Consider the following 12,517-nt stretch of genomic DNA (forward strand, 5'->3'; position numbering starts at 1 on the left):
AAACTGAGGCCCCTTCACATCCCATGGTAAAAAAAAAAGATCAACATTAAAAAACATTCCAAAAGGAAAAAAAAAAAAAAATTAACATTAGATAGTTACTGAACATACCTGGTGCAGATGCCTGGCGCTGGCAGTGGGGTGAGCACAGGGGGGCTCTGTGAGGGGATGGGGGGGCTCTGTGAGGGGATGGGGGCTCTGTGAGGGGATGGGGGCTCTGTGAGGGGACGAGGAGGGGGCTCTGTGAGGGGATGAGGAGGGGGCTCTGTGAGGGGATGGGGGCTCTGTGAGGGGATGGGGGCTCTGTGAGGGGATGGGGGCTCTGTGAGGGGACGAGGAGGGGGCTCTGTGAGGGGACGAGGAGGGGGCTCTGTGAGGGGACGAGGAGGGGGCTCTGTGAGGGGACGAGGAGGGGGCTCTGTGAGGGGGCTCTGTGAGGAGATGAGGGGGGGCTCTGTGAAGGGATGGGGGAGCTCTGTGAGGGGACAAGGAGGGGGTTCTGTGAGGGGATGGAGGGGGCTGTGGAGGGGCTCTGTGAGGGGATGAGGAGGGGGCTCTGTGAGGGGACAAGGAGGGGGCTCTGTGAGGTGAGCAATCCGTGAGGGGAGCGGGGCGGGGGGCTCTGAGGGGAGCAGGTGGGGAACTGGGGAAAGGACAGGGAAGAGGGAACACTTTGTGGGTTTTGTCTTTGTTTCTCACCATCATCCAAATCCTTTTTAATCAGCAATAAATTAATTTTCCCCAAGCTGAGCCAGTTTGGCCTGTAGTTATTTCCCTGTCATTACTTCGCCCCACAAGCTTCTTCACCTCGTGTTCTCCCCCTGCCCTGTGAGGAGGGGAGCAGGTTCCTCTCTCCAAAATTCCTTCCTAACTCTACTTGATTTACTCTCCAGCACCTCTCATTACGAACTTCCACTCTGTTCTTCCCAGTAGCTCACTTTCTCCAGGCCCAGCCATGTTCCCATGTGTAAAAGCCACTCCTATTTCCCAGCAAGACTAAAACATGCCCAAGCCACTTGCTGTCTTCAACTGCAGCAGCCAAAGAAAGGCTTTTTGCACAATAAATCCAGCTCATTGTAAGAAAGTGCACAACAGGAACATACAACATGGTCGGTTAGGACCGAAACCAAGACATGCTTCTGAAATCGCACAACATTCAGAAGCATAAAAGTAGCAGAGATCTTGTTTTGCTTTTCACAGCAAAAGTTAAATCTCCATACATAGAAAGAAATACCTTTTAGATTAAGTGGTTTATGTTCTTTTACACAGTTTTTCAGTGTATGAAAACAGAGAAGGCCTGGTACAGTCACACTAACCTGCACTTCTCTCAAGTTTGTGCTTTATCCTCACAATCACCTCTCTGTTTACTTCAACCTTTTTAAAAGCAAAGATTTCAAATACAGAGAGAAACGTATACTCACTGTAGTACTGGCAAATCTGAAGTAATCATTTTTGCAGCACTCTTAAAAGTAAGAGCTACATAGAACTTCTTCTCAAAGTTATTATAAGACAACTACTTGGAAACCTCTTTCATGAAAAGAATGTCAAAGTCCAGTCTGTAAGAGAGAGAAAAAAATTGTTAGATGTGATTCCAAAACACTCATGCATCAAATAAAAAGCGCTGTCAACAAAAAAGGACAATTTTGAAGTAGCACGACTATTAAACCACATGAAATTTAGAATGATGGCCCCAGAACAGCTTGATCATATTCTTGCATTCAGTTTTTACAATTCTGTTTGGGCACTTTGCGTCATTAAAAAAAATAATTAAAAAATTATGTGTTCTGCATTACCTCCCATATTTAACACATTTATGTTTCAATGGCACTACACTAATTCAGACTCCCTGGCTCACAGTTTTATGTGACTGAACTTCACAGAGCAGTCAGAAGCTGTGCAAGTGTGTAACTGCAACAGAAGGTACTTTAACTTGATGGAAGTGAAGTTGTAAGTTTAAATAATAAACCAGACTGCCCCTGTGGTACCACTACACCCACTAGTAACATCTCTCTACCCAAAAGACCAATCAAGGAGTTGACTAATCGCAGCAGACACGACTTTACCACTAAATAACAGCACAATGTGACAGATTCAATAATCTTCAATGTAATAAAGCATACAACTGCCATCCTGTTCTTCCAGAAAATGCAAGTTCTGGAGAAACCAAAATAATTTGTTCCATTCTCCCCTTTTACAGGTCCAGGGGTAATATAAAGAGCTGCATGGAGCACTGCAGCTGAGCAATGGCAGTGAATACCAACTGCATGATTTTAAAACGTGGGATATGTTCGAACTCTAATATTTAAATACTTAATCTCATAGGCAGGTTTTTCTGTGCTTTAACAGCGTTGCACAAGGCAGCAGGAAAATCAAGGCAGGAAGAGGTAACGTGACCTGCACCAGACACAGGACCTCAATGGAAGTGCACCATTCTAAACAAAACAGTGCAACATTAAATTATTATTTCCATCCTACTATACCACATCATTGTTTATTTACCAAACTGTACACCATGAACACTTTTTTGCCTCTGGATACTACAGTTCCAATTAGACTCACAGTTGCATACAACCAGTTCTTCCAGTACTTGGTACTTCATGCTACCAACAGTAGCATCAAATTTAAATTTTTCTCTATATGCTGCCATCTCATTGGTCATTTAATTGGTCACTAACTACCATATAATTAGTAAGCCACTTTGTTGCAAAACAAATGCTAACAAAGGAGAGAGGTTCGTTTGGAGTTAAAGGTACCACTCTAACACTAATGGTTTAAAGGGGGTCATTTTCCACAGCCATGTTGGTGGAAAAACTCTCCAGTTTCACCAGGACACAAAGTTAGTCTGAATTTTCCAGGAACAAAAAATGTTATATACACTATTTGTGCCATTTCCAAAATAGTGTTTCTTCACTAGAGACACTGCCCATTGCTACGGTTTAAAGGGGAACAGCAAGCCCAGTCCACAACATAAAGCAACCACTTCACACACTGGTAAGATTTGTTATAAAACAAACCCAGCATCAGACTGAGTTCAGTTCTGAGTTGATTTCCTACACAACAAAATAAAGGCAGTGCTCAGATCTCTGAAATGGAGAAGTTCACTACAATGGGAACCAGGCTGAAGAAAAAGGTGTATTTTTTGCACACACATGCCTATGCTAACTGGACCTCAAAGGAAACCTATCCAGCTTGGATCTTCAGATTATCTAATTCCAGCAGGATACTGGACAACCTTGTTTTTCAGAAAAGCTTTCTAAAGAAGTTTAAGAAAATTTATGTGTGCTCCACGTGAGCTATTTCCCACAGGTGTTTAAGGCATCCTGCACAACTGCTACATGGGATTTTTCTGTTTAATTTTCTCTTTTAACCTAGTTCTCACCCTTCACAACTGTTGGGCTGTGCATGCTCAGCTGTAGTAACCAGCAGCACACACCCACTCCAGGGAAGTGCTTTCACAGACTGGGAAAAGGATACTTCCTCAGAGAGAACTTATTTGAAAAGCAAAGCCCCAGCCTGAAAGAAAGTATGGGGTGAAGGGTATAAAGGAACTGTTTCAGAGGTGACTGGACCCACAGCCTTGACAAGGTGGTGGGGGCAGAGCTGACACCCCCCAGAGGGCCTGGGGGGCTCTCTGTGCCCCTGTGCCAAAGAGGGAACTGCAGAACAGGGCTGGTAAAAACCCATCCCTGTGGTCTGGTCCAGACTGCACCATCTGAAGAGACACAGCTGCCCTTCTGCTCTCTTGTGATAATAAAAATACAAGAACTGTCAGTGCTGACAAGCCAGAAAACGAACAGCTCAGAGGCAGGAGCCCGAAAAGAAATGGCACAATCCTGCACATGGTGTTACAGGGAATAACAGCTCTCCATTCCACAGCCCGAGCAGCTGTGTCCCTCACACCCATCCAGCACAGCCCTGCTGCTGGGTATCCTGCTCCCATGTCCTAACTCCTGCTTCCTCAGCCCACACAGCTGAAGCAGGAAACCCTGACCGGCCTTGGGATCGCTGCCTTGCGACTTCCATCACCAGTAACATTCCTCTCACTCACAGAAACACCACCACCTCCTTCCAAAGGGCAGCCTTAAATTAATCACCCACATTGCTTAGCAGTGGGTTGGAAATAAAATAAGGCCCTATAGTGAGTAATAACAGGCTGTGCATGCTCAGAACTGTGGAAAATTCATTGATCCTTACTGACTACACAAATATGAACCTTCATGTTTATTCTGGTTTCAGTAAAAGAAACACCTCTGCCTCTTCAGCCTGAGAATAAAGCCATTGATAAAAATATCCTGAAAGCTTGAGACATATTCCCATTTTGTCACCTTTACAGTGAGGAACAGAAGAGCAGGGGAAGGAACATTTCATATGTCGGCATTTTGGGTTATTTAAACCATAATAAACACACCACAGTCCTTTAACATGCTTCTAATTTTAGTTTAAAAAAAAAAAAGTCTGATGTTTTCATTCAGTCTCAATTTTAATGACCTTTGCATGTTTGCAGCTTTTTGAACCTGCACATCTATATTTAAAGATGACATAAATTTATGCTGGTACAGTTAAAATTACCTATAGAGAAATATAAAGCAGGCAACTGAAAACACTAGCCAGTTTAAACATGCATTGGGAAACAAAGGTTTCCCTTTTTTGCCTCTGTTTTCCAACCATGCATATTAATCAGGGCAGACATAATAATCATTATACAAGACTTCCTCTTTAAAAAATGTATTTTCTAGTAAATTGTCAGGTTTATTATATTTTTTCTTCACTAAGTGTCTCAATGAACTCAGCTTTAAAAAAGGCTCTACAATTTTACAACAATGAATCCAACACATGCATTCTATCAATATTTCCTGTAGTTTCCAGTAACATGCAAAGCTACCTACATATTTTGCAGTCCTTAGGTTGTTTATTTGTCTCTTTGGCGCTGCAGTAATTTACCCATTGTAGCCAAAACCCAAAGGAATGAAAAGATTGACAAACCCTTGAAGTCTGACAGAGTCCTGCCAAGCAACTCTCTGGCTGCAACAACCAAATCGAGTTCAATTAACTTTACAATGAACTAGGTACCTCCGCCTTCCAAAGCTGAAACCAAACCTTAAAACAAACAAATATAACAAAGACACCCAACTACCAAATCTAGCAATGAAAGTTACAACATAACTAATTCCATTGCCTGGAAGATTTCCAAACCAGAAGGGAACTAGTATTAGACTGACTCCCAGTTCAAAATCCTTCCCTTGTTGACCAAGTGACTTTGTCCCATCTGAGTGCAAAATTAGTCCAACAAGGGCTCCAACAACCAGAGCAATGTCCTCTACCATTAACTGGTAGTGCCTGTACACCATACCCTCATTTTCCAGATAAAATGTCTTTGCTCCCTCGCTCGGTGCTCCCTGCAGGAACACAGGGTGGTGTGCCATGGCACTGCTCAGCACCCCAAAACAACACGTGGAAAACTTGAGCTTTTCACAGTCACTTTAGAGACGAGATTTCCATATTCTTGTCTAAAAAACACATCTGAGCAATGGCCCCCCCAGCACAAACAATCCTGCTCTGCTCACCCAGGGAGAGCTCCAACGCTTCCATCAACCAGGTGAGAGACGAGAGAGGATCTCGCATGCAGGCAGAGCAATTCTAGCTTTTACTGCTTTATCCAACCCCACACAAGGCCTTGGGTACAACACTTACATCCTTCCTGATATCTTTCCTGCAAAATCCATATTTCACTTGATCATATTTTAGTGAGTGCTTAAAGCAGGACTGAAAATCCAAGTGATAAAAAAATTATCACTGAGCACTAATGAGTTCCTCACTACTTACAGGGCACAGCAAGCTCTGCCCATCCATGGTCTGCAGCATTCCAGCATTCCTAATCCAGTCAAACCATGACAGGAGGAGGAAATATCAGCAGCAAGAAGGCTAGCATAGCTCCACTTCCTACATCCCTCAAAATCATCCCAGACACATCATGAGGAGCACTGCACACCCCTCCCCAACGTGCCTCTGCTGTCTCTGCTACCATTCCAGTAGGATCCTTGGATAGGTGGACAGTTCCCAACCTGCAAAGGCACATCAACAGCCATTCTTTACAGGTATTTCCAGCCATGTCACACCTGTGGGAACAAGAACTATCTCATGGCAACCCTGAGCTGCCCATTTAACGTTGCCCTCAACTGCAGTTGTCCCCTCACTGCACCAACGTGCAGAACTGACTCTACAGGCAAAACAGCTGTTGCTGCTTCCTCTCACCAAATGCTTTCAGCCTAGAAAGGTCCTGCCCAGTCAGCCAGAAAAATCATCTCAAGCCTCACTTTGAGGGTCTGATGTTACTCTGTTATTCTCTTCCCCATTACAAATGCGAGACCTCGCACTGAAAGGTTACACAAATCACTCCTTCAGAGCTGGGAATAAAAGTCTTACAAGACAAAACCAAAAACCTCCCAGTCCTACTGCCACGTTTCTATATTTAGTTCTCTTCTCTAAAAAATGTGTGAACTGCCAAAACCAATCAGTTTTGCTGTATCTTCTGCTCCTGTTTCCAGAAGGTAGCAGCTAATTCCTGTACTGTGCAGTCTGTGCCAAAGCACCCACATCAAGATCACACAGGAAAGCTGATACAATCTTTTAACCATGGTTATAACATTAATTTAAATGTCACACATCACTCAGACAATTCTGTTTGATCTCCAGTGTTTACTCCAATAGCTTTTAACTATATTATCATACACTGCTTTCCTCTAATGCCTACGATGGCCAATACTATAAGCACTAATTAATGCTTTGTGCAATCAATTGCCTGTGGACCTGGCTTGCTCAAGAACAGAAATGTCATCCTTTTCAATTTGTAATTATTTTTTTAAATAAACACAAATTTGAGGGACTGAGCACATGAAAACATTGCTTTCCTTTTGTTATTCTTACAGACTCTTCAGACTCTCACTCTGTGAGACACTTGACCTGATTTTCTGCAGCACTGAGCATTCACAACTAGCACTGAGATCACTGGGGGCTACGGCCACTCCGTCACTCATAAGGCAAATAATTATGGTCTGACTGCACAAGACTAAGAGTTGAGGCACTGAGTTCTAATGTCAGTCCAATATCTGGGTGATTAATGTCTAAATTAACAACTTGCTCCTTCCTGTCCCTTAGGATAACACCAGCCATCTACCAGCCTCCTGCCTACTTGCTCTGAACCCAAAACACACAGCATGAAAAGGGCTCTACAAAGTTAGGGTCTACTACCCTCCAACTGAGCATGAACAGATGGATTCTTGAAGCCTGCTGCTCCTCTGCACCTGTAATTTCCAGAACTCAGGAGTCTTGAGAAGATAAACTCAATCATCTTTTGAAGAGGATGCGAGAGAACTGAGAGTCACAAAAAAGCCCAGGGGACAAATTTTAAGTTGAGAGAGATTTTGCCTATCACAGAAACTGTGGAGTCATCCTCCAAACAAAGACTGAGCAATCAATAAAAACTTGCAAAAGACTGAACAGTGAAAGAGCCACCATAACTGCGAGTTATCAAGACAATTTAAAATTATCAAGATAATTAAATGCTTCCCCCCAAAGGACTGCCCTGCTCAGCTGATTTCTCAGTAAGCCAATTCAGCTCACTAAAATGACCTTCTCAGGGCTGTGCAGAGCTGGTTTCAGTGGGCCAAGCCAGGGTTCCAGGAGACTCCAACATGCCTGAGCACAGGAGAGAACAGGAGAGCACAGCTGGACAGGACTGAAGGAGAAGGACTTCCTTTTCCATAGGTAAAAACTGATGCTGTGGAGAGGGAGAATGAACTCTCTTTCTCAGTGAGAACAGGACAAGCAATGGGTTGGTACAGCAGCAAGGCAAATTCAGGTAAGACACACACACACTTGGTGAGGGCTAGTGAAGCACTCCAATAGTTTGCTCAATCAAACAGGAATTATCCACCACTGAAGATTTTTACTTTTCCCAAACAGATGGGTCGTGTTTGTCAGGTACAACTGGCAAAGTCTGTAGTAAAAGGTTATTCCGAGGAGATTGAAAGGGCTGGGAAAAACCAGCCCAGGAGTTTGGAACACAGCCTGCTTTGGGTCTGAAAACACAGGGTAACTGTTCCTGTGCTGCTGGGGGGAAAGGCTGAGAGCTACACCAACTCTCAGTATCCCTCCTTAACCCCCACTTCTTCTAATGCTTCTGTGGCCTTACCCTCAATCAAACCCATGTGTGACAATAATTAAAATTAAATCCAGTGACTGAACTCACACTCAAGCACTTCAGTGAGTGCTTATTCCTGCAAAATAATCTACATGTAGAGGAAGGCAGGGATCCCTGGTGGAGTCAGACACAGTGAGACAGTCACAAGGCCTTGGATCTTCCTCTGCCTGCAGCACAAAGCACAGCAGGCCAAGGGCACACACAGGCCACAGGCACACCAGAACCACTGCTAATAGATTTTTATGCTACCTCAGGAAAGTGTTTACTCATCTGTAATTTTTCTCAGCAGTGGACATCTGGTGTTCTATTATTCATTGCATCTGGAAAATTGCCAACAATAAAACCAATTTTCACAAAAAGAAGCAAAGCCTGACATGCAGAATGCTAGAATAAAGGAAACAACTCAGAATGGTTCAGGGTTTTGTTCTCTTTGTCTTTTCTCCTCATATGGGACTCCAAGGAGAAACTGAAGAGGAACTACAGAACAGTTTGTCCAGATTATAAAAGAGAACATGCATTTTGAAGTCACATATAAATTAAAAACTCTGGGAAGCGACTGATTCTGGTCCTCATTTGAACTTAGGGGGGATGTGCACCAAGGCTGCATGAAAATAAGGTCACTAAAATACAAATTCCTAAGCTGTTGACAGAAGGGAAGTTCAATGGTTAATGGAGAGAGTCCTGCATGTACCACGTAGAAGGAAATGCAGGACCACTCTGAAATGTAATAGTACCCTCACCTCAAAAGAAGAGAGGCTGCATTCAGTAAAGGGATTATTAAATATAAAATAAATATAAATTAAATATTAAAATATATTTAATATATAAATAATAAATATATAATTAAATATAAATATAAATAAAAACCCAGGCATTTTCTAAGGAGCATAAAGCAATGTCTCTGCAGTGAGGCAGTCTGAACAGCCCTGCTTTTAGTAACCATTTTTAACTTGTACTACCATTAAGTGGACAGGGGTTCACTGATGCTCTTCCTGTAAGCAGGAATAAATTTCAACAAGAAACATAAAAAAGCTGGTTTTCTTCCATTGTTAAATATTTTTAGCCCAGATAACTCTGTAAATGATTAAAGAAAAATCCCATTTGCTTTAACATAAGAGAGCTCCAGTAGCACAGATTTTCTTACTCTTGATTTTTGACACTCTGCTGAAGTACTGACAGCATATATGGATGTACCATGGAGGGGGAGTCATTTCCATATCCTTCCTCTATCCATTAGCCAGAGAATGGTAAATCATACACCCCTGAAAAGCTCCTAAAAAAGAGTTTTTGAAAACTGAACAAGAGCCCTAAAAAGTAGCAGAGCATAAAAGATTAAGTTATTCAAAAGTCATTAAATAGAAATATGTACCTATATAAATTACAAAATCAAACTCTACTTTCCAACCCCAACAATTTCCTGATGAAATGTAACATGAAATCAAACCAGACACACTTCACCTATGTCTTGCACCACTCCAGTCCCTCTCCTGAAACAAGGCACACCTGCAGCCTTTCCAGGAAAACCCAAGCCCTAAATCCCACCATGTCCTGGATACCAAAGGAAGAGCTGTCAGTAATCCCACACCCTGACAATCAGCAAAACAAGCTGCCAACTCTGACTTGGTACCTCTTCACTACCACTTGCTCCAGGTTCTCCTCCCAGTGAACTAAGCAACACTCTTCTCCTACTCCAGGAAGGTTTTTAGGTGCTCCCCAAGACTGAAAGGCCTGGCAGGTCTTTCATCCAAGTACAACAGATGGAACAAAACCCATCAGAACTCATTAAAGAATTTCCCTTCACTATTCAGTGAGCTGGTTATCCACAAGACAAACCAAACTGCCCCTACAAACCACACCATTTAAATCATCCCTCACCAAACCACCAATGCTGCCACAAGCATATTTAGTCAGATCACCAGTTTCTCATTCTGTGAAATCAAATTTTGCCTCACAAGAACAGTAACTCCAGAGTCCATATGCTGCTAAACCCCTTCAATCCATCCTAACCTGACACTGCCCCAGTCTAAAGGCACTGGAACAGACCCATAAACATGCCAAAATCCTCCTGGGCGTCCCTAAGGAAAGATTCTGAGGATATAACCAAGCCTACCCTTCTTCTAAAACACACAGATGACACCTATTTTTCACTGTGAAAACTCATACACTTCCAAAGCCCTCCAATGTGTGATCCCAAGCAGACACTTCCTATCACACTGTTCCCACACTGCCGTTGGTTTCCTGTCCACCAGACCAACACTCCTCCTGTCACCGAGCCAAGCACGTGCAACTCCAACAAGCCCTGAAGTCAGGGAGCTTCCCCAGAGCCCCAGTGTGTGTTGTGAGGGTGGGTGCTCCTCACTGCTCCTCACTGATCTAATGAGAACCTTCCCCAAAGACAGGGTTACACAAAATCCCAGCAGCACTTGGAAGGAGCTGAACAAACCTCCCTGGTGTTCTGCCCACTGTCCATCCCCCATCATTACACATGGCACTGCTCATGGCTTGCACCAGCTACAGTTAAACCCTCCCCTGGAAAAGTACATCTTGAAATACCTTCCTCTCATCCTCCAATCCTAAAATACCCTGGCTCCACAATAAACCCGTGAGGAGAAGCCCATTTTTTCAGTGGACACATTTGAACATGTTGGAGCCAAAACCCAAAAGCCTTGCACCACGTTTGCCAGGTGACCTCATACTGCAATCAAAGTTCAAACCCAGATCCACAGACCCCACACTAACATAATTCACCAAAGGCCCACGATGGCTTCCCCAAAACTACACAGGTGAACAACAACAGGACTGGTAGCAAACACCAAAAGAATGGTTTACCAGCAAACACTTCCCACAACAAAACCATTCCACTCCTAAGTTCTCACTCCTGATCCTGAACACTTAGGAAAGCACATAGCTGGAAAAAAACCAACTCACAATCATTTTAAATAACTGACTCACAGGGGGAAGTGGCTTTATCCCACATTAGTTGCCTTCATCCCTGTAACTTCTCTCTCTGCCCCACGGGCAATCCCTCCCCACCCCTCAGCACAGCTCACAGCAATTAATTGCTTTCTACCTGTACTGAGCTTGAGGATTGGGATTTTATCACAGTCTAAAGCAGCTTGATCCAGGAGCTTGCCTACTTTTTCACAGTAATATCAACCAACCTAAAAAATACATTACCTGCACCTACAAACCCTTCCTGATGCAGAGTCAGACATGACAGGAAAAGAAGAACCCAAAGACTCAAGAAATGAAAGCTCAGGTAACCAGGGTTGGCTGCCCACCAGTGTCCCCAGTCACACAAAACCAGTGAAACGATAAGAAACAGGAGATCAGTTATTATCAAATACTGGTGATAGTTCTGCAGCAGTCCAAAATGCAAATGTCACTAGGGAAATGACAAATTAGCACCTGGGAACAAGATTTACTTTAGCCCAGTAAATAATCCTGAAGAAAAGCTTTTGTCATTCAGTGCTGAGATTAATTTTGGTTAGTCAACAACCCCAGCAAGAACTGGCAGGGGGTGAAACTGTCTATTCTTTGCTGTTTAAAAACATCTTGCACACCACAATAAATCCATGAAAAGGGAAACTTCCCTGGAAAAAACCCACTTGAATAAAACTGGTATTTCTTTCATTGCTTGTTCATTGCTCCAGATACAGGAGTGACTGGACAGAGGGAAGGGGATGATCACACTGTGTGCAACCAAGACAGCCCAGTCCCAAACGGGACCAGCTGAAAATCCAAAGTAGTGTTATGTGCAATCCCAGGAAGAGAGGCACCAACACAGAGGCCAATGCATGACCTGGACAAGGAGCTGGTTCAGTCCCATTTCCCAGGGATCTCCCACCCAACCAGGCCATTTGCCTCCAGCTCCTGACAATTCCTGACACGCTGCCAAACGCCACCAGACCTGCCAGAAGGTCAGGGCAGGTACCCCCCAAGGTTATTCTTGAAACCAAGCCCAGCTGAGCCCAGTGCTGTGCTGAGGGTGGAGGCAGGTCCAGATCAGCTGCTTTTGTCCTGTTTATGGGGACACAGCTCAGAGTGTCCTGCTCTGCCCAGCCCAGGGAGGGTGCTGAGGACCCTGCACAGGAGGTGTCACACACAAGGACAGTTGTGAAGGTGAACTGCTGGATTTACTGCAGGAAGGAACGGGGCAAGAACACCAAAACGTGCTGCACCTTCTTGTTTCTGAACAGTTACTCAGCCAAGCAGATGACACAAACTGCAATCAATGGGGCAGTCTCTGAGCAAGCAGGGTCTGTGTCCCAACTTTAAGGCCAGAAGTGCTTTCTCCCAGTAACACTGACAGCAGTCCTT

General features: G+C 43.9%; 1 protein-coding gene across 1 annotated transcript in view; it reads right to left on the reverse strand.

The window, feature by feature from the left end:
* Positions 1 to 12,517, reverse strand: part of STAG1 (stromal antigen 1) — a 159,144-nt gene that overhangs the window by 120,080 nt on the left and 26,547 nt on the right. The window contains exon 2 of the mRNA XM_051782368.1: positions 1,419 to 1,553. Coding sequence (XP_051638328.1) covers positions 1,419 to 1,447 — 29 coding nt within the window. The 5' untranslated portion in view covers positions 1,448 to 1,553. The remainder of the gene's footprint in view (positions 1 to 1,418; positions 1,554 to 12,517) is intronic.

This window comes from Manacus candei, unplaced genomic scaffold (assembly GCF_025592945.1).
Source record: "Manacus candei isolate 608988 ecotype Guabito, Panama unplaced genomic scaffold, ASM2559294v1 h1tg000015l, whole genome shotgun sequence".
NCBI classification, from domain to species: Eukaryota; Metazoa; Chordata; class Aves; order Passeriformes; family Pipridae; genus Manacus; species Manacus candei.